The sequence below is a fragment of the Bos taurus genome, chromosome 26, assembly GCF_002263795.3.
Source record: "Bos taurus isolate L1 Dominette 01449 registration number 42190680 breed Hereford chromosome 26, ARS-UCD2.0, whole genome shotgun sequence".
NCBI lineage: Eukaryota > Metazoa > Chordata > Mammalia > Artiodactyla > Bovidae > Bos > Bos taurus.
In genome coordinates, this window is record NC_037353.1 from 22547509 (window position 1) to 22570423 (window position 22915).

At 51.2% G+C, this 22915-nt stretch overlaps 1 protein-coding gene across 9 annotated transcripts; it reads right to left on the minus strand.

Moving 5' to 3' along the window:
- Positions 1-3575: 3575 nt before the first annotated feature.
- Positions 3576-22377, minus strand: KCNIP2 (potassium voltage-gated channel interacting protein 2). 9 transcript variants are annotated; one of them, XM_005225595.5, is made up of 10 exons: positions 21999-22377; positions 8321-8416; positions 7418-7471; positions 6628-6752; positions 6197-6266; positions 5982-6052; positions 5754-5861; positions 5460-5564; positions 5263-5325; positions 3576-4967 (listed from the first exon to the last, which is right to left on the minus strand). In XM_005225595.5, the coding sequence occupies exons 1-10, from the start codon at positions 22069-22071 to the stop codon at positions 4920-4922; spliced, it is 813 nt and encodes a 270-aa protein (XP_005225652.1). In that variant the 5' UTR covers positions 22072-22377; the 3' UTR covers positions 3576-4919. The 9 variants fall into 9 exon arrangements, with proteins under 9 accessions (XP_005225652.1, XP_005225662.1, XP_010818215.1 ...); XM_005225605.5 differs by having other exon boundaries at positions 7418-7516; positions 21999-22369; XM_010819913.4 differs by having other exon boundaries at positions 3576-5325; positions 21999-22369.
- Between the last annotated feature and the right edge of the window lie 538 nt (positions 22378-22915).

A 22915-nucleotide genomic window follows, 5' to 3' on the forward strand; every position in this document is an offset into this window, starting at 1 on the left:
CTCCTCTGCCCTGAAACATTTTCCCCTATCTCCAGCTTGGCCCCAACCCCCCTTTAAAAACTAAATCATTCCTTCTTTCAGCAGACACCTATTGAGCTTGCCTCCTGCTTGCCTCTTGGGCCACTATGAGCTCACAGCAAGGAGGTTCAGGCTAACGAATACACACACAATCCCCACATGATGTACCCAAGTGTTGTGGGAGCTCAGAGGAGGGATTGACTTCATCTTCCTTTGGGTAGAGGCGGCGGCCATGGCTTCACTTTCGAGCTGGGTCATAAAGGATAAATAGGAGTTAGCCAAATTGGGTTGGGGAGAGAGAAGAGAACACTCTAGGCAAGTGGAAGGGAGTACAAATGGAGGAAGGGGTGAAAAGGCCTGGCCTGTTTGGGAATGGGGAGTGTGAAGTGTGTATAAGGGAGAAGTGAGACTCTTTGAGCCTCAGCATAAATATCATTTCCTTGTGGGAAGCCTTCCCTGAGCCCTAGATGGGCCTGGGTCTCCTTGCTATTTGTTCTCAGGGCTCCCTTTGGTCCTGTCATAATGCACTTGGTAGTTGAGAAATCTGTGGTTACATAGGTGATTTAAATGTGAAATAAACATCTCCTTCTCATTCTGATTATTAACACTTAACATTGTCCGTCTTATACTTCAGTTTCATATTAGACTCCTCCAGGGGTAGACCAACTTGTAGCTCCACAGACTCTTATAGTCCCTCTTTTTAGTCCTGGAGTGTTAAGCTGGGGATTAGGTGCAAGTATTTTCTTAGGGGACTTCCTGTGATGACACTGGGGAGCCATCGCAGCTTCACTGGATATTGTGGTCCTTTGGGGATTTTGGAGCTGGCATTCCAGGTGACCCCAGCCCCCAGTCTCATGACACTTTCCTCTTTGCTTCACACTTTACACTGTGGCAACTGGTAGCAAGTCATCAGCCATAATTAAATCTACTCTCCATAGTCAACACTTCCTGACTCTGTGACCCAGGCAAGATACACCTTCCATATCTGTACTTGTCAAGCTTAAAAGGCAATTCTTGCCACACCCTTTCTCTCCATAACACACCTCTATCCCCCAGCGCCTACAGTAGGAATCATAGCCTAGCAGTCCTGTGATAAACAGTTGAGGAATGGACAAGATAGGGTCCTGCTCTCACAGGGCTTACATTCTGGTTGGAGAAAGAGATTCAGTTATACACACAGGAACTCAGTTTGTGATAAGTTCTATGAAGGGAGGAAATCTAGTGATATGATGAAAAGTAACCACAGTAAGGAAGGTCTACTTCAGATGGAAGAAAAGTAATACAGTTAAGCAATGATAGTGATTTAGACTAAGGAACAGCAGTAGAGAGAGATGGTGAACCTTTGATGGTGGAATTGGTGATTTTTTTTTTTGGCTGTGCTGCATGGCTTGTGGAGATCTTAGTCCCCTAGAGATCCAGGGATTGAGCCTGGCCCTGGGCAGTGAAAGCACCAGAGTCCTAACCACTAGACTGCCCAGGAATTCCCAGGATTGGTGATGAATTAAGGGAGAGTAGAGGGAGAGTGTGGAAGAAGAAAAGAAGACTCCTAAATTTTGACCTGAGCAACTAGGTAGATGATGTCATTTATTGAGATGGGGAAGACTAGGAAGGCGTGAGTCAAAATTCCATTTTGAACATGTTAAGTATGACCATTATAGATCCACGTGAATATGTGAAATAGGCAATTGAATATGTGGGTCTTGGAGCTCAGAGGAGAATTCTGGGGATAAAAACTTAGGAGTCTCCCTGCATATAGATAATGTTCAAAGCCATGGGATTGGATGTGTTATGGAAAAGAGGCTCCAGTCTGAGCTGTGGGGACCAATGTTTAATATTCCAAATGAGAAGGATGAGTTATCAAGGGAGGACTGAGAAGGGATGGCCAGAAAGGCAAAAGAAAAACAATAAAGAAGAGTGTTTTGAGATGGAGCAGCTAACAACATTCAGAATCTAATCAGTGGTCAGAAAAAAATGATCAGATCCCAACCTCCTGTCTTTTCTTTTTTTTTTTTCCCCTGGTTCCCATTTGTCTGCCCTAGCTCTGGGGTACTTCTCAGTTCCTAGAAATTCTCAGCTCCAGACTTCAACTTCCCTCAAGCTTGAATGTACCCTAAAATATAGAGACCATCTCCATGTTTAAGCCAATTATATACATACACCTACCATGCCCATTTATCCAAACCATACAGTTATTCATACAATTATGAAATACCTATTACTTGCCAGGCCCCAGGATAGGATGGTAAGGGGGAAAAAAACCTAGTCCAGGGACTCAAGGAGTCCTCAGGAGCTTACAATGTAACAAAAAAGACAAATAATCACTCAAATAAATACACTTGAATATACAGTTACAAACTGATAAGTGCCTGGAAGGAAAAGTATAGGGCAACATGACAGCCTGTCAGTGTTACCTTGTCTTGATAATACATGACATGCATAGCATCCATCTTTCACACACAAATTTTTACTGTGCTCCAAGGCCACCCTGGACAGAGATTTGGGGGACTGAGTCTAGTATCAACCCTCCTATAAACTCATCGGTTGATCTTGAGCAAGTCCTCTCTGCTCTTTGGGCCTGTTTCCTCTTCTGTACAATGGAAGACTGAGAGGTGGACTAGATCATAGGTTCTTCATTAGGGCCCATGGATGGGCTTCAGGGACACAAAAATATATGGAAAACTGTGCTATTTTTTTCCTCTAGACAGTAGGTCCACAAATTTAATTAGATCCTACAGAGGGGTTGTGACCCAAAGAAACCCAAGGACCTAAGGAGCAGACAGCTGTGTGATGATGTGAGCAGCAAAAACAGATGACAAAATGAAGAACTCTGGAAGTAAGGTTTTGTTTCTTAGACACCACACCCCTCCCTTGATCTTATCAATGTGTGCATGTACAATGTTGGAAGAGAAGGCCTGATCCCCCTTATATGGACTGTAAAGCTTAGTTACCACATAACACTGCCCTAGAGAAAGGATGGGAGGAACTTAGCATTGGCAGCCCCTCTCCAGGAGCAGAACAAAGAAAGGTTCCTACCCCACACAGGAGCTTCTATTACCCTTTGTGTCAACTGCTCCGTGGTGACCTGTCCTTGGTCCGTTTCATCTGCTCCCCCATCATTCTTGGCTAGAGTACAGACACAAATGTACATCTATACTAGCTGGAATGTTTACACAAAGGAACTTTCATTAGAACCTAAAGGGAATTCCCCTCTTAAAAGCATTTTGAAATTAACTAAGATGTATTAATATGTAAATTAGAAATTCTTGATTTGACTTGAAAGAATGTTTAGCCAAAAGACAGCTGGCTTGGCATAGTCTTTGGGACATCAATCATCTTTCTCTTCCTTGTCTCCTCCAAGGATGAGGGAGATTCAGGAGCCTCTCTAAGGTCCAGGAGGTTTCCAACCCTTCCAGAACATGTGACTTGATCTCCCGCCAAGGGTTGGCCATACTCTAGGAAAGGAGGCATTGTCTTTGGGATCTAAAAGGCTGTATGAGTTAGGGGTTGTGAGTTTATGTGTGGGGAAGGAGGGACAAAAAGGCAGAGACAGCAACCTGTGCATAGCCATTGTGTTTTATTGGATCTGGTGATTTCTTATTTTACAAAAATTACAGAGGAACCAAAAATGCAAAGTAGTCAACAGTGTTCTCATGGGGAAGGGGGCTTCTTGGGTGCCCTCCGCCTCAATTCACAGCTGACTGGGAAAGTGAGCTAAATGGGACAAGCAGATATATTAAAGGGTAGCAGTGTGGCAGGGCTGCTGACAGTGAGGTGGGACCTGGATCCTATGGTCCCTGCCATCAAGGTGTGCTCAGGGGCATCTCTGGGTAGATTGACTAGAGCAAGAGGAAACTCTGAGTGGGCTATGAGGAGGCTATGTGGGGAGGCAGGAATAGAGCCTGGGTATATCAAAAATTCTCAAAAATGCCCCCACACTGGGTTCAAATGCTATGTCTGCCTCCTTCCTTCCTTTTTCTCCTAAGGCATCCACAGGGTGGTCCCTGACTTACTCCATGCCTCCAGGTCTAGAGGAAATGGCAAATGAAATCTTAAGTTGTAGTCATCAGAGAAGGTAGGCTGAAACTTTGGCAGGTATCAGTCAAGCAGCTCCCACCCATCTTCCCCCTGCTGCCACCACCACTACCCAAACAGGAAGGAAGGAGAGGAAGAAATTCCAGGGATCTGCCAAAACCCAGATCCCAAGTTCTCCTGGGATACTGAGGAGTATATGGAAAATTTCTGGGTATATTTCCAAGGTTTTCTGAAGAGCCTGGAAACACATATTCTGATGGCTTGGGGTGGCAGACCTGTAGAGCTCAAAGCTACAGCCTGGTATGCTGTCACTGACAATCCCCAGGCCTTTCTGCTCTCTACCGCAATTGCCTCCTAGGGCCTACCCACTGGCTTAGGCCCAAGGTTACTCCCTCCACATTCTTGACCCCCTCCTACAGCACTGTCAAAGGCCCTGGCCTAAAAGGCCAGTCAGTGGCAAGGACAGAAGAGCCTTTTTATAAAGGAATCTTAGGGGAAATGTTTATGAGATCAGGGATGGAGGAAGCACCATAGCAGGAGAAATTTTGCCTAGTGTTGTGGTTTCTCAGTTGGGGGGTGGGAGGGGAAGGACCACTCAATTCCCATAACAGGGCAACCTCGGCACTGAGTTTCAGGCAGGAAGGGGGAGCTGTTGGGAGTCGAGAACACCCCCACAGATACACTCTGCCCACTCCCTACCCTCCTCAGCTCCAGCTGTATGGACCACCAAATCCCCAGGCTCTTGGGTTCCTATAGCCCCCAGGGTAGAGCTAGGATGAGGACAGACCTGGGAAGAGAAGGGTGAGGTCCACCTGGACTAGGGCTAGAGCATGGTCCCCCCAGGGCAACTGACCCCCTCTCCTGGGGAGCTAGATGACATTGTCAAAGAGTTGCATGGACCTCATGATGTTCTCGTCCTGTAGCCATGGTGGGAGAGGCAAATTGGAGAGAAAGAAAGAAAAAGAGCTTATCAGAGAAAGGGAGAAGAACACTGATTCAGAAATAGGGACGTTCAGAGACAGAGAGAGGCAGTGAAGAAGGAGACAATCAGAGAGGTGGGGAATGGACAGGCCTCCCCAAGTTATGAAGGAAAAGGATTCAGAATTGGGGGTAGTTAGGGAGATGGTACTTTGCCCAAAGGAGCTTTCTCCTACATCATTGAATCAGGCCCTGAGTCCAGATCAGGGAAATGTAGAGGGCAGGGCCCTGTACCTTTTGACAAGACTCAATGAATTCCTCAATAGTCACCACGCCATCCTTGTTCCTGTCCATCTTCTGCAAAAAGGTAGTCAGGTAGAGAAAACAGGAGAGATGACAGGAAAGAGGCAGGCAGAACTCAGGTAAGTTCCCTGCTGGGACCTTGCCTCCTTCCTTTCACTCCAAACCCCAGCCTGCCCTGTCCCAGGCACCTGGAAAAAGCTCTCCACGTGCTCCCTTGGGGCCTCCTCCCGGAGTGCAGGATACGTGTACTTGCCCATCATGTCATAGATGGACTTCATGATATCAAGCATTTCCTGTTAGACCAAGAGAGAAGAGGATCCCTCCTCAGAGCCTCCAGCCTCCTAACTAGAAGGCCTGGGGCCTGGGGCAGACGTCAGCCCTTGCTGATGACGCATATTTGGGTCACGTCCCCACCCGAGGGCCCTGTGCCCATCCCCATACACATATAACCCCCCACCCCCAGCTCTTCAGTTGCCCCCCACCTCCTTGGTAATACAGCCATCCTTGTTGAGGTCATATAGGTTGAAGGCCCAGTTCAGCCTATCATCTGTGGTTCCCCGAAGAATCACCGACAAACCAGCCACAAAGTCCTAGGAAGGGGGCAGGGGAAAATGAGTCTTCAGGTACCTTCACTCAACCCTCTCTCTGGGTTTAGCCTGGCCCTGATGTCCCAGGAAGCATGCTTCCCTGGCCCACCTCCTCCAGCTCACCTCAAAACTGACTGAGCCATCATGGTTGGTGTCAAAGGCATTGAAGAGAAAAGTGGCGTATGTGCTCGAGTCTGTAGGATAAGTGTGGGTGAGCAAGCTTGCTTCCAGACAGGAGCAGACTTCCTACCTCCCTACCTCTGTGGGGCTCTGCCAACCCCATTCACTTGGCATTTCCAACCCCTCCAGAACCTCTCCCCAAGGACTTATCTCCTTACCTCCTTGAGGAAAGAACTGAGAGTAAATCTGCTTGAAGTTTTCCTCATTGACAATTCCACTGGGACATTCCTGTGGGGAGGATGGGGAGGGAAAGCAGACTGAAGGAAGAAACCCTCTTCCACTCACCACCCATCTGCTCACCCACGTTCCCACCCCACTCTCGGTGGTCAGAGACGCCCAGAGAGGAGGGATGTCTTTGCGTCTCTAGGGGGCTCACCATGTAGCTCTTCCACTGGAGGGAAGACTTCTCCCAAGTGCACAAATAAAAAGCACAGAGCAGACAGGCCAGTCTATAGGCTCCCTTCTTAAACTGGCAGGCACGCCTATCTAGGAGCTGTCCCTTCCCCTCCCCATCGCTCTCACTCCCAGAAGCGAGAAAAGTCCTGCACAGACCCCGCCCCTCCCCAGTTAGACTGAGTTTTGCACTCACGTTTTTGAAACCCCGGTACAAGACCTGCAGCTCCTTGCGCGTGAATTTGGTTTGCTCCTGCAGCTGCTCCAGACCCTCGGGCCGGTGACACACGGTGGACAATTCAAACTCATCCTCCACGCTGTCTGCGGGGTGGGGGCGGTTGGGCGGGGGGGACAGCCGCGCCTCAGGCCTATCCCCCATGACCCCTCTTCAAAATCACTTAACTATCCAACCCCCCCATCTCCGACGCAGGAGACCAGCCTGCCAGTTCCCCTGATCCCGAGCCAAGGACTTCAAGGCAAGGAAAGAAGACACCAAGTCAGCTTCGAAGTTAATCAGCAGGCTTAGTCCAGGGCCAGGCCTGGCCCCAGAGCCAGCGGTCTGAGTCAGCGCTGGCCCTTGGCCCCTTGATCCCTGGTTGGAGGGGAAGGCCCCCAGTCCCATCTTCATCCCAGGACAGGAGCAGGAAAACTGGGTTGGAGAAGGGGCTTCTGAGGGTGGGAACTCTGGGCCTTCCCTTACCAAACTCAGATCCGCCCAGCCTTACCCTTGCCCTGCCCAGACCCAGCCCTCCAGCCAAGCCCCATCTCAGCTATCCCAGCCATGCCCGAGCCATGCCCCGCCCAGCTCCAGCCAAGCCCCATCCATAGCCCAACTCCTGCCACACCCGAATGTGCCTTAGAGAAGGCCACCACCCCAGGCCCATCTCAGTCCCACCCCAGTTCCCAACATCCAGTCCCCAGGCAGATGCCCCCAACCCAGGCTCCCAAAGTTCCCCGCACCCGCCCCCACCAGGAGAATAAGTCACCTGGGTCCAGCAGGCGGGGTCTGTGGGGGCGGAGGGAGGCTGGGGCGGCTAATGCTGAAGGGAGCGAACTGTCACCGAGAAAGCGGAAGACCCGGCCAACTGCACACACCTCGCCCCTCACACTCACAGCAAATCTCACAGACCTGCTTGTTACAATGCACACTCCCCATCTCCTCGTGCACGCAAAGGCAAGCGTAACGAATGAGCACAAACACAAATCGGACCTTATGCATATCACACCTATCCTTTTTCGGAATCTACCCCCATGTGGGACCCAGCAGAATCAAACACAATGATATTCTCAAGTAATGACTACAAACCGAGTCTTTATAGCTTGCAAAATGCAGTATGTATAATCCTGTGAGGTGGACAAGGCCCAAACGAGGAAACTGAGGTCTACAGACAAAGCGAGGTCACTCTACTGGGGACCAGGCTGGTCCTAGAAAACTCCGGTATCTTGGTATCTGAAGGAAGGTGGACTCGGCCCTTACACTTGCATCCGTCTAGTCAAGGCACTGGTGACCTACCTCTCAAAGTCCAAAACATGCCCAAGGACGGGGAGGGCGGCCAGACAACAACCCCATGCACAGACCCTCACAGCCACCTGGTCCCACCTCTGCCACCGTGGCCACACTCACAGTATCAGAGACACCTCAGCCAGTCACACTGACCACGCCCCCAAATCCAGATCCCGCCCATTTCACAGACCCTGATGTCCCACAGACACTCAGGCCCCGCCTCCATGCTGACCACGCCCACACATTCGCTGGGTAATCACGCCCCCTCGTCAGCCAGCGCCCAGCCCACCTCTGCCAAGTTGGTCACGCCCACACGCACTCTCACACTCCTTACACCCCAGATACACACGGGCCCCACCCCCGGAAGCACAGGAGAGGCACTTGCTTTCACTGACTGAGGGCAGGGCTTGGGGCCCGCAGCATGGCAGCAGCTTGAGGAACCGCTGCTTCAGCGCTTTTTTAGTGGGCCCTGGAGGGTGGCCTGGGAAGAGAGAAGACCCCGGGAGGGAACGTTAACCCCGCTGTCCCTCCATTCCCTGTACCCTCCCCATCATCACAAATCAACCCCGGTGTTGGGGGAAGATGGGGGGTGGAGAGAGTAGCTGGGGCCGGTTAGGGGAGTCCAGTGGGTTTCACAGGCACGGAAGGTCCACCAAGACGGCTCGGGCACCTTGTATAAAGAGACACAGCTGGGGACAGCAAGATGGCGGGGGCGGGGAGAAGTGGCATATTGGCCTCAGTCTTTGTTGACCCAGTGTCCTTGGCTCCAGTGCTATATAGCTGGACCTCTGAGGATGATGTCCAACCCAAGGACACCTCTCTCACACATACACATATCCAGTGACAGGTGTGTATACATAGAACAATAAATTACAGAGTGATGGATGCCACACAGGGACAGCTTGATACCCAGCACCTCACTCAAACCCAGTGGCCTCCCAACACATGCACACACACACACCTACTTTGACCTAGTACTTACTCTTTAATACAAACATACATAAATGTGACTGACCCAGGAAAAACCAGACAGACATGTAGGCCATATAGGCCATCTTACACACAGCATGATTGATCAAACCACACAAAGAACACACAATGACCCTGGGGCATCATATCACAGTATGGTCATCCTGCTCATATCATATTGTGACCTAGGTGCCCATGGCACCAGATACCTAAGGTGCACCTTACCCTCAGAACCTGCATTTGCCCTGGGCACACCCACCTTTCTTTCCTATAATCCCTCATTTCAAGGCACCTAGAATCTTCATGCCAGCAGAGTAGAGTTCTCAGCTAATTCATCCACCCTAAAAGTGTGTCCCCTCCCAGTCCTTTCCAGTATGACTTACTCTTTGAAGGTGAAATGATAGCAAACTTTGAGGCAATGACAGACCTTGGAGATGAGTATTTTGTTGTCATGTAGGACTATCCAGAGTCCACAAATCACAGTTCCCCTCACTTCCCCTTACTTACATTTGTATCCTGTGGCTCCAATTGTATCCCAGGGAGACCCTGCAAGTCCCTGTTGTCTGTCTCCTGGCTGCACCCACCTCCAGACTCCAGCGTCAGAGCTCACTGGAGCACACTGACTGAAGTTGGCTTCAGTCCATTCCTGGAGGGACCCAACTTCCTTTAGTGGTAGGTTGACACCCCAGCTCCCTTACAGGCCCCACCTCCCAAGCCAGGCTCTGCCCTCAGGAAGATGCTCTGCTCCCAGGAGGGAACTGCTTGAAGGTGGCACCTCCTCTCTCTCCCATTTGTCCTCTCTCCCCTGGAGCTATGGAGCGGAGGGAGGGAGGCAGTGAGCTGGGTGGGTGATTGATGGCGGTTTGGCCCCTGGCCCAGGGCTCCATTAGCCCAGACTTTGGTTTCCCAAAGCCTATTGTGCCGGGGGCGGGGGGGGGGGCCTCCGGTAGTATAGTAGCCTCTGGACTGGGGGATGGCTCCCACGCCTCTCCCAGCCTCCCCCTCTTCACACATGCCCCCATCCGGTCCCCTGCCTGCTTCAAGGACTCAGTCTCCTCTAGGCTCTTCTGAATTGGGGAGAGAAAGGGGGTGCCTTCAGCAGACAGGATGCCTGCGTTTCCTTGGATGTCCACCCCCTTCTTGCACCAATAGTCTAAAGGGGATGGCAAGTTAGATCCCAACTGACTTCATCTTTTCAGGACTGAATGAATCTCAATGCATCCAACACCAATCCCTGCACCTCACCCCACTCCAATAAATGCAGCAGAGGATGGACGGTAGACTAAGACTTTTCTGCTCTTTCTGAACCCTAAAGCAGGCAATTCGTGAGCCTTCTTCTTGACCTCAACTCCCTTTACATCTTTTCAGTTCTCCCACGTGTCTACCCTGCAGTCCTCTTATCATGGTTCTTGCCTGTTTTCCTGTCCATAATGGAACTGGGGAACAGCCATGCTATGAAGCTGCACAGTTCTTGGTATGAAAAATGAGAGGCTAAAAATCCCTGGAGAAGGCAGAACATGTTCCCCTCTCTACCTACAGTATCACTCTTCCCACTTGACTTTGGGGTCAGATGGAGAACTGACTTCCCACCCACAATGTCTAGGCTCTGGAGCCCATTCTGCCCTCAGATCCTGAGAGGACCTAGGAGAGGCAGGGGGTCTTGGGAAACAGGGTCCCTGATCTGATCCACCCCTCACCCTCCTACCAGAGTTGATCTATGAATGTTTCAGTCACAGTATCCCCAACTCCTGTCCCTCCAGAACCCGTCCCATCCTTTGCCTTGGGTATGGAGCTGGCATATCCTCAGGAACTCTGGGAATAGCCACACACACAGATACCCTGAGAGGCTCAGCCACACACTCTGTGCCCCTCAGGTATCTTTGCCATGGCATAAAGCTACACACACTGTCGCTCAGACACAATCACATCCCTGTCACATACACAGGTTCAAGTATTCACACATTTTGTCCTTTCTTACACACGTGAACACCCAGTCACACCACCCCCTGTATCTCTCACACACTGAGTCCACACATACTGTGACCCAAACCTGCAAGGATGGAGGTGTGGAGAGTCACACACCTTCAGAGCCACTGTGGGTCCATGACCCCAAAAGGGGACCGCCCCCACAGAAGTCTGGTGTTATCTCAGGATTCCCAGAACCTCCTTCCTCTATTCCAGATACCTCTGCCTGTCTCCAGACTTTTCCTCATTCCTCCAGTTTCTCCTTATCCCCAGTCCCCGTACCCCCATGCTGTACCCCTCACCACCTCCCTGCCTCCTGGCCCTCTTTCCTCACCTCCCTGAGACACCCAGTCCTCCAGATTCCCTCTCTTCCTCCCCAGATCCACCCCTTGAGTCCCCCTCTTTACCTCTCCATGATGTCCTACTCCCCCACCTTCTCTCTTCCCCTCCCCCAGATGCCCCATCCCATCACTAACCTGCTTACCCCTGCAGCCCCCACCCTAGTCATAAAGTCCCCAACCCTGCAGGCACTGTCCCTCTAGCCAGCAGACCAGACATGCCCAGATACCTACGTTACCTTCCAAGGAGACAGGCTCAAAGAGACCAAACTGCTCCAGGACCTTGACAAACAGGGCGAGGACCACAAGCACAGCGACCATCTCCAGCCCTTCCAGGTTCATGGTGGGCCTGGGGCATGGCCCTCCAGGCTGAGGCTGGCCTGCCCTACTCACACTTCCTCCCCCTCAGGCTCCCCAGACTGAGCAGGACCGCCTGCAGTCTCCCTTCCTGCTCCTTCCCCGGATCTCCTCCCTCTCCCCCCTTACCCCGCCTCCCCACAGGCCTCCCAGCCACAGGCCTCCCAGCCACAGCCTCTTCCTCTTCGCGGGGACCACTTCAGCCTATAAATTGATATCTCCTCCAGAGCTTCTGGTGTGAAGGATACGGCCCAGGCCAGGCCAGAGGAGGAGCAGTAACTTGCCTCTGCCCCTGAGGACAGCTTCCCTCAGACACCCTGTGGCTACTCTGTGCCAAAGAAAGGGGCAGAGGGAAGACCTATGCTTAGAAGTCAGGGGCGGGCAGTGTGTGCATGCGTGTGTGTGTGTTTGTGTGTGTGTGTGTGTGTGTACGACAGAGAAACCAGGAACTGTACATGCGTAAGAATATGTTATGGGTGTCTGGGTGTCTTCATGTGTATATATTCCTGTGTTTGTGTGCAGAGAATGTGTACCTCTTATATATGTCTCTGTGTGTTTACACGATTGTGCACCTGTCTTAGGGATGTGTGTGGTCTATGTGGGTATGTAACCTGGGTGTCTGTGGTATGTGTGAGTGTGTTGGAGTATTTCTGAGTTTGTACAGAGTGTGAGGTATCTATATTTTAGCAAGGTTGTTATGTGGGGGTCTGAAGATTGGTAATATGGATGTATCCTATAATTAGGAATATGGGTCTGCAGTGGTTGTGTAATTGTATCCACATGAAACTGTATGAAAACATAAGGGAGGAGAAGGCAGTGACCTCTCCAGTCAGGAGGACACCACCTACATTGATCAAGGTTGCCATGGAGACTAAGAGGTGGGAAGCAATCTTCTTCCCCCCGCAGACAGGGAAACTGAGGTCCAGGGGAGGGAGGATTAGGTCCAATAGCCTGGGCAGGGGAAAAAGGCCGGTTAGCCCTAACATGACCCTCTGGGGAGGGGACTCATTGAAGCTGACTTTAGGACCCAGAGAATCAACTTCCTTGGGAGAGGAAGGGCTTCCCTGATAGCTCAATTGGTAAAGAATTCACCTACAGTGTGGGGGACCTGGGTTCAATCCCTGGGTTGGGAAGATCGGGAAAGGAAGGGTGTGCTCTCCCTTTCCTTCTGGCAGGGGCCTCACTCTGGAGCTGCCAAAGTCCTGCCTGCTCTTTGGGAATCTTCACAGAGCTGACAGGAGAAATCCAGGGCTAGAGGGAAACCTGAACCTTCCAAGAGAGTCACCCAGCCCGGGTGCATTCCTGGAGCTCCTCCCCCATCTTCCGGTCTCCCTCCAGGTGGTGGTGTGTGGTAGCAGGTGGACAGAGGCTTGCTGAGCCAAGGAGCCAGAAGACACCAGCCTCTGGGCTACTGCCACATCTGGTGAGGGACTGAGCACTCAGTATGTGGTAGATAATGTGCAGTGTGACATCATCGCACTGAATTTACACAATAAACCTATGAATGAGGTACTGTTATGGGTGGGAAAACTAGGCAAAAGGAGTTTAAGCAAATCTCCAAGATCAGTAAGTGTCAGATCTTCAATTTTCAGCCATCCTGACTGGGCCTGCACTTTACACTACACTACTCTACAGTGGCTCCCTTCATAGACAGCTTGCCCACACTGGAGGCCCAGTGTAGGAGGATTAACCCCAGAAGGACCCTTCCCTCCCTATACAGCTCTGAGATGACTGTGTGTCAGCTTCAAAGTGAACGTGGAGAGTGAAAAAGTTGGCTTAAAACTCAACATTCAGAAAACTAAGATCATAGCACCTGGTGCTATCACTTCATGGCAAATAGATGGGGAAACAATGGAAACAGTGACAGACTTTATTTTGGGGGGCTCCAAAATCAATGCAGATGGTGACTGCAGCCATGAAATTAAAAGACGCTTACTCCTTGGAAGAAAAGTTATGACCAACCTAGGCAGCATACTAAAAAGCAGAGACATTACTTTGCCAACAAAGGTCCGTCTAGTCAAAGCTATGATTTTTCCAGTAGTCATGTATGGATGTGAGTTGGACCATAAAGAAGGCTTAGTGCTGAAGAATTGATGCTTTTGAACTGTGGTGCTGGAGAAGACTCTTGAGAGTCCCTTGGACTGCAAGGAGACCAAGCCAGTCAATCCTAAAGGAAATCAGTCCTGAATATTGGAAGGACTGATGCTGAAGCTGAAACTCCAATGCTTTGGCCACCTGATGCAAAGAACTGACTCATTTGAAAAGACCCTGATGCTGGGAAAGATTGAAGGCGGGAGGAGAAGGAGAAGACAGAGGATGGCATCACTGACTTGATGGACATGAGTTTGAGTAAGCTCCGGGAGTTAGTGATGGACAGGGAAGCCTGGCATGCTGCAGTCCATGGGGTTGCAAAGAGTCGGACAGGACTGAGTGACTGAACTCAACTTGGAGATGGGTGCCAGTCCTTACTGCTTCATTTGAGGTTCACGGATCTGCAGTTCTACAAGGCCACCACTGGGGGTCAGGCCTTCATCTCACACCATGTATCTTACCCCTTCCTTCTCCCAACATCCTTGGGAAGGTGTGGGAATGACTGGGCAAGAGCTTGCCCCTCCCCCGTCCTTCCTCCAGGAAGAAGTCAACTCAGGGACTGTTTTTGGTTTCTCACACCTTTGAAGGGTTTACAGATAAAATGAGCAAATATTCAGTATCTCCCTCTCACCATCCAAAATCCATAGATGGCTTTTAATACCCTTCCTCCACTCTCATCAGCAGATCTCTTTTTTGAGCCAGCTTGGCCTCCTCACTGTCCCCCAGACACAGAAAACTCTGCTGTTTCTTACCTCTGCTCCTGCTAGTCCCTCTACCTGGAATGCCCACCCTCTGCTCTCCTGCCCTACATTCTTACCTGTCCGTTAGGGACAGCTTAAATTCTCTTTTCTTCAGAACCTCCAGCCCTCAGCAGGCTCCTGCTGCTGCTGCTGCTGCTAAGTTGCTTCAGTCGTGTCGGACTCTGTGCGACCCCATAGACAGCAGCCCAACAGGCTCCCCCGTCCCTGGGATTCTCCAGGCAAGAACACTGGAGTGGGTTGCCATTTCCTTCTCCAATGCATGAAAGTGAAAAGTGAAAGTGAAGTCGCTCAGTCGTGTCTGATTCTTAGCGACCCCGTGGACTGCAGCCTACCTACCAGGCTCCTCCATCCATGGGATTTTCCAGGCAATAGTACTGGAGTGGATTGCCATTTCCTTTTCCATGGGATTTTAGCAGGCTCCTAGCTACCTGAAATTCTACCGTACTCACTGTTGGACCCTCAAAACTCAGAACCTAAATCTGTAATATTATTAGTGGGAACAGTAAAAGGAGTCGTGTCCAACTCTTTGCAACCCCATGGACTGTAGCCTATCAGGCTCCTCTGTCCATGGGATTTTCCAGGTAATAGTACTGGAGTGGATTGCCATTTCCTTCTCCAGGGGATCTTCTCCAGGGGATCTTCCTGACCCAGGGATTGAACCCAGGTATCCCGCATTGTAGACAGACGCTTTACAGTCTAAGCCACCAGGGAAGTCAGAGGCAGCATAGCATGGTAGGAAATAGTGTGGGTGAGGGTGCCAGGTTCCTTGGGTTTAGATCTGCCACTTGCAATTAACTGGGCAAGTTCTTAATCTCTGTGTGCCTCAGTTTCCTACCTCGTATGGTTTTGAGGCCCTCCTAAGTGAACTAATACATGGAAAGCTGTCAGAATAATTCCAAGCACAGAGTAACTGTTTATAATTGTTTGCTGCTATTATTAATAACAGATATCCCCCTGCTTACATTTCTACAGCTCTTAACAACTTATAAAGTATTTCCACAAACATTGTTACTTCCATGGCTTCTCATGACAACCCCATGAAGTAGGCAGATGAAAAGTATTGTGCCCATTTCACTATGAGGTCCAGAGAAGTAAAGGAACTCCCCCAAGGTCACCTAGCTAAGAAAAGATGCTGCAAATTTGAACTCAGGTCTTTCTGGATCAATCCTGTTTCCTCAATTAGATTCTCAGCTCCTAGAGGGCAATGATATTAAAAATATTGGACATATACAAATTGAATGCCAGGCTCTGAGCCAGTGCCTGTGCAACAAAGGTGAACCAAACAGGGTTCTGGCTTCCTGGGCAGGGAGAGATAGCCATTGACAGAACTATAAGGCAACTATTCATTCAAAAAATATTTGTTGTGTGTCCACAAGGAACTATTCAAGAACCATGAAATGAGCTCTAACTGGGAGGCCAGGAAAAACCTGAAAAGGGTATTTTTTGAGCTGGTTCTTTAAGGATGGCTAAAAAGATCAGCAGTCTGCCTTAACAAAGGGCCCAACATTTACTGAGCATGCTTTATGTTCTTGATACTTTGCACATGTTATCTCATTTAGTTCTCATAACAGACCTATTAGCAGTCTATTATTACAGTTGACATGGTCAGATAGAGTAGAACTATACCCATTTTGCAGATGAAGGAACTGAAGCTCAAAGAGAAGTGACTTTCCCATGACAATACAGATGATAAAAAATCGACCAAGACTTGAACCAGTGATCTGCCAGCTCCTTCAGTCTGTCTCTCCAACGTGTATGGGGGTCAAGGAATCCTGAGTGACTGCAGCTTAGTTAGTATTAGGGGAGCTATGAGTGATAAGACCAAAAAGGGGGTGAATTCCATGAAGCCTTTGATCCCAAGCCAGACTATTTGAATTGAAAGAGGCAGCATAGCAGCATCTCTCTTCTCTCTGCTGCTGATTCACAGATGGACAGATGGACAACCATTCAGCCAGTTGTCCTGTCTATGGACCTTTCTCTTCCCTCTAACCCTTACCCTCACCCTTCAGATGCCTCTGGTGGGAGGACCTAGTAGAAGTGAAAGAGCAAGTTGCTTTTCAGGCTCTCTCTTCCCCCTACTCAGAGACCTCTCAAGGCTCTGAGCCTTGTGAGAAACTTGCCCAGGTCTGTCCTCCCCAGGCATCCCTCTGGCACTTGGCTCTTCATCCAGAGGAATGAAGTCTTAATGCAAGCTCTTCTGGCAGAGTGAGGGCTGAAGGGAAATTATCTTGAAGCATTAGGTGAACTCTTCCTTAGGTCCCTCAAATCTCACCACAGAAATATCCCTATTACTGACTCATTTACTTTATGAAGTTCAAATCCAGAGAAAAACTGCCTTCTGAAGGGGGGTCCATACTAGGTAACTGGCCCACTTTCCTATCTGCCCTTTCTCCCCTAGTGAAGGACCCAGCCAGTGAAGAACTGGCTCTCCATCCCCAGCCAGGGGCCCCTCTCCATCCCCAGCCAGGCTAGGACACAGCAGACCCCAGCTGCATTGGGTGATTAATGACCTCCCTAGGCCTTGGGGCTATTTTAGGGCCTGGAAGTCATGCCTGCTATGATTGAGAGCTGGCTCTGCCTGGCTCCAGCCATCTGTCACTTGAGACAGGCCCAAGCAGGGGCTCAGAGGACACATGCTCTCCAAGAGACATCCAAGTATGACTCTGGCTCAGCCCCATGGCCCCTCCTTCTGGGAGCACATGGTAAGGAGAGGCCTGCTTATACTCCAGGGGCTCAAGAGGATACTGTGGCAAGAGCCAGTGAACTACAGATCCCAGAATGCCACAGGCTAGGTTGTTTTGGTCTCCCCAGGCCAGGTGAGGAGGGGATGCTGGGTGTTTTGGGCCCTACCCAGGCAGCTAAACCCACAGTGTGCATAATCTCAGCAGTGCCTTTATATGGTACCCACAATCCACATGCCATATAAATCCCACAAATCCCACACCAAGGTACAACCTTGTGAAGTCTACACAACTAACTTACTGTGACTCAGGAACCCTTAACCCAACTCTAAAGCACAGACTTCCAGTATGTGCAGTCTTAGTGTCACAGAATCCCAGGGATATGGAACCCCAGGGATGCATGGCCCCAGTGATCACAACCCCAGTGATCTACAAACCCCCTTAATTCAGATTCCCAGAGATAGACAAAACAGTGACATGAAATTCTTATGCCACACAAGTCTATCCATCCCATCATGCATAAACTAACTAGCTGAGTTCACGTTGGTCCAGTCCTACTTCAGGATATTTTTCTTTCTGCACACTGCCCCTAGTCATCTTAAGATCCCATTAAACTAAGCAATTCAGTAAAGGGTTTTGCCTTTTCCCCGCCTGCTGAAAGCTTCCTCCTTTTATCCCTATCTCCCTCCTTTTATCTCCCATATCCACCTGCTTGAGGTCCCCACCTCTGCTCTCATCGAGAAGCCTTGCCCCCTCCTCCACCATTCCTCCACAAGGAACCGTGATGCCTCTTGTCCTTTCCCCTTTGAAGATTACTATGTCCCCCACCTTCTCTTTAAGGGACCCTATCCCAAGCTCCACTTCTGTTGGTGTGTTGTCCTTTAAACCCTTTTCTTTGAGGGATCTTGCCCCTTCCATCTCTGCGAGGGACCCTTTTTCTCCCCATCTCTGTAAAGCTCCTATTTCACTTCTTCGCTTACTTTTTCAGGGATCCAGACCCTTCCTCCCTTCCTCATACCTGGCGACAGTGACCCAGTCACCAGCTGGTAGAGGGATCGCGCTGCCTGCCCCAACGGGCTCCGGCACCTGCGGGGGCATCTGTTCATGGTCCTGCCGAGAGCACAGTGGCCAAGCTCCGCCCCCAAGGCTCGGGGCGTTCTGATCTCCGCCCCCAAGGAGTGGGCCCCGTGTGGGCGGCGCGGGAGGGCCGAACCCACAAGGACTGGAGTCTCAGGCAGTAGAGTCGTGTTCCACTTCCTGTCCTCTCCAGGTCATAAGAGGGGAACTCACCCTGGCCCCCATCGTCTGAAGCACCTGCCCCCAAAGTTCTCACACTGGGGAGGGGCGGGAAAGGGGCAGCACGCACTGTCCCTCAGAGCCTTCTCTGGGAACATTTTCTGCATTTCCCGTGGGGAAGGGAGCACCCATGGTTTTTGAAAAAGGATCCGGAGAGCGAAAACATTATCTTTTATTGCCGCGTCGCCCCCTCCTCTTCCCATTTTTGACAGAGAAGGGGAAGGGTTAGAGGACTTAGTTGTCATGGCAACTCTCCACACTTCCATACTTCCTGGACCAATGGGTGCGGGAATAGGAGGGAAGAGGAGGAAATGCCCAGTGTATTGGGATGGCAGAGGGATGGCAGGGACGTGCCCCTACTATCTCTGGCTTCTGGCTCTGAATGTCTGGCATAGAACTGTTCTGTGTCGCTATGTCCTGGTTCAGCGTGTTCACACTTTCCCATCATATGCTGATTGTCAGCCAAATGCATCGAGGAAAAGCCCCCTACCCGAAGTCCTGGCCCTGACCCCTTTCCTAGACTCACCCCTATGTGGTTATAACCAAAGTAAACCCTTCCAGGGCCCACTAACACCATTTAACAGAGCTTATGGAGATTCCACTCCTCCGACTGGGATTCCAAAATTTTGGCTGAAAATCCTACATTTAGGAGGTCAGAGTCACCTCTGAACTTCGTGGAACCTAATCTGGCCACATCCCCATCTGGAATCAGCTCTGCAAGCATGGTTTCACTAAGACCACACGGGGGCGCCCCAATCTCGGAACAATATTTATGGCCAGACAGAAGCGACTCTGAAGATCTCAGAATGGGACTGAGTTCAGGCCTTGGCCAGCCAGGTCCCAACTCTCCCACCTTCTTCAGTTCTTTCCTTGATTCCAGCTTGGACAGAACGACCGCTGATTACTGCCTTTTCTCACCTCGTCGCACTGCCAAACGGTCCTGACGGGCTGGGAAGACTGGAGGGGCTGAATGCAGGGCGGGGCTCAGACTGGTTTCTCCTCAAGTATCTCTCAGATTTGTTTTGAGCCTGGGGTGGGGTAAGGAAAGCGGCTGGGGCAACCCAGAATACCTTGAGGTATGATTTTAGCGCCCCCTCCTCCCTGTCAGCCTGATAGGCTTGCATGACTGAAATCGAAGAACACCCCCAGGTTCGATCCAAGGAATCCCGCCTGCACAAGGAACACTGGAAACCCGAATAGCAGTGCGACACTTCCGCCTTTCACGCGCTTCAGCACCGCGGACAACGACTTCCCCTAGGGCTTCAGCTCGAGCGTCTCCAGACACCCAACGCATTAATAGTGGCTTCCCAACCCCATTTATCTCCTGCTAAAGATAAGCCCTCCTTCGAAAGGAGAGCTCCTGGTAGTCTTTATTCCCACTTTCCAAGTCGTGTGGATGCTGATGTGGAACACAATTCTTTGATGCTTGTCAACTTTTGAACTTTGTATTTCCCTTGGGAGGTAGGGAGGTAGTAGTATTTCCCATTTTACAGATGAGAGAAGTGAGGCCCAGAGAGCAAAAGTCAAACAGAGCTGGCATTCACACTTCCATTCCTTCATCTTCCAGTGCAAGGGCTTCCCCACTTCTACCTAATCTCTGATTCAAACAGCCAAGTGGGGAGGGGATGATTCCACTGAAAGTGAAAGTCACTCAGTTGTGTCCAACTCTTTGCGACCCCATGGACTCTACAGTCCATGGAATTCTCCAGGCCAGAATACTGGAGTGGGAAGCCTTTCCCTTCTCCAGGGGATCATCCCAACCCAGGGATTGAACCCAGGTCTCCCTCATCGTAGGCGGATTCCTTACCAGCTGAGCCACAAGGGAAGCCTAAGAATACTGGAGTGGGTAGCCTATCCCTGCTTCAGTGGATCTTCCCAACCCAGGGATCAAACCCCGTTCTCCTGCACTGCAGTCAGATTCTTTACCAACTGAGCTACCAGGGAAGCCCAAGTGAAGCGGAAGAATCAGTTAAAGCAGGAAGCAAACACTGACTGATGTGGTGCTAATAAGGGCCCTGGGGCCCTTGCTACTGAGAACAGAGTTCATAGCAGAGTTTGTCAGCTGGACCTTTGGAATCCACTGGGGTCTGAAACTCATTTAGGTCACATCTGAGGCCTGCCTGAGTGGAAGGGCTCCCTCTTCTGGGAGTCTGGGCTTAGGGACTAGAACCTCTCTAGGGTGGGTGAGTCACACCTAGTCCTCTTGGCATCCCCAAGTCTTAACCTCGCTCCTCTAGACAGGCATGGATCTTGGCCTCCCTTCACCTTCTCAGCTTGTCTTCAGACACAGGGGAGACAGTCTCCCTCCTGTTCTCTGTTGGAGTTCTTGGGTTGGCTGCACAATGAGACAGAAACACACGTACATGGAAATGTACACAAGGTGACACAGTCACCCACACAAACACATGGATCTGCCTACCAAACCCAGGAATATGCACAGGCACAGATGTACTGGTCTCACATATCTCCCCAGTGTGGGAGAGAGAGGATGCCTGGGCAGCAAAGTGGTTTGGAAGATACTTCTAAGAAGAGGCCACATGGCACTTCCCAGGCCTAGAGCTTCTATCTCTGGGTCTGGAGGGGAAGCAAGAGGGTGTGTTTTCCTCCAGGTTTGGGTGAAGTTTTGGGAGGGCTGTTGGGGGCTGAAGGAGCTTCAGTTGTTAAGAATGACCTCTAAATACTTTGGGTGGGGGAACTGACCCAGCATTAACCAAAGCCTCCCCACAGGAGCTGGGTGTCACTCCTGAAAGCCAGGCTGGGTAGATGGATGCAAGTCCCTCCTCAGGTCCACTGGGCTGTTTGTGGAAAACATGGAGAAGCAATGGTGTGCACTAAGAACCCCTTTTTGCACTAGGAAGCCAGAGAGGCAGCAAGGGTAAGATCTGTCATAGACACAGAACCCCACTGCAGACATCACCACATGAAGTACACAATCAGTATCAAACACCAATATAACCAGTCTCACAATCACAAAACAACACAGCCCACTTCAACACATGCTTGTCCCAGGAGGTTCACAGTCACAAAGTCTTACAAACAGGCATACCACCATAAAGTGAAACCCTGACACATACTGGTAGTCACATGGCATTTCATACAGAATCACACAAAGCAGAGTTGCACACAGAACAGATACATGGTCAAAACAACTTCATTAGTACAATCTGGGTCCTACACAACCTCACTGAAACATCTGACAGGATCATACAATTGCACAGTCACACGCAATCACACTAACTCTGGCTGTCACCAAGCCCAGGGCACATGGCAACCAGCTGTGGGAGGCGCACACACACATATATACAGACACACACAGAATGACAGGTGCTCACACATGTAACACCTCCCACTCTAGACCCCCTCCTAGCCTTGTGTCACGCATTCCCACACCTGCTGCCTCTGCCCACCTGCTCTCCCTTGAATCCCCATCCCCCGCGGAACCCAAGGTTTTGAACCTTAGTGTCCTGTTGCCCAGAACTGCTGGGAGGGTGCCTGGTAATGGGTCAGAGTGTGGGTAAGGGCCTGGCAGGGGTCACAGGAACTTAAGGGTTAGGGGAGATGTAATCTATCCTCTTCCGCCCCCGACCCCCAAGCCACCGACTCACCCGTGAGCTGGTCATAGGATCCGTCCAGGTCTCGTGAATCGGACAAACTCTCCTTACGACTCTGGCCCCGCATGGCCCCCGGCGCCCCCCTCCCGTCCCCACCTGGGCCGTGGGAGGGGGCGCCGGGTGGCAGGGATAGGGAGCTCACACGGCGCCCCCTGGCGGCGTAGCGTGCTCTCGGGGGCTGGGGTACGGAGAGTCCGGGCTGGGGCGAGGAGCCAGGGGATCTCCGGTGTCTAGGGCTCACCTCGGGGTACTGGGGCAGGAGCGGCAGGCTTGGGCAGTGGGTGAGCGCAGAGCCGGAGGCAGAGCGGAGAAGAGCGCGGAGCTGGAGCCGAGCCGCCTCTCTTCCCGCCCCCTCCCCGCGGCTGTCACCGCCACCTCCCCCCTTTGGCGCTGCCGGGATTGGTTCCCCCTACCCCCGCCCCCTCCTCTTTGCAGCTCGGAGGAGGCACCCGGTGAAAGAAAGGGTGAGCAGAGAAGTGCGGGGAAGGAGACCAGCTCTCTGGCAACACTACCCCCTAAACCTGAACCCCCGGGTCTTGGGGGTGGAGGAGGGTGCAGGGCCAGAAAGGCCCCACTGTGAGGATTCCCCGGCCGATTCTCAGCACTCCTGCTCCTACCCTCAGCACTGGCCAGCCCCTATTTTCTCTATGATTCTTGGCGTGTGAGTGTCTGTGGCCCCCACCACTGCCCAGCCCGCTTGAAGGGGGAATGGGAATGTAAAGGTCAGCCAGCCTTTAAGGCAGGCTCATCTCAGGCCAGTGGACTATAGTTTTCTCTCATAAGGACCCCTACCCTCACCCACTGCAGAACCCTGTCTCTGGGCCCTATTTGCTCTCAGGGTGCCTTCTGCCATGATCTAATGACCTCTGCTAGCCAACTGGGAAGAAAAAGAAAAGAAAGACTGAACCAGG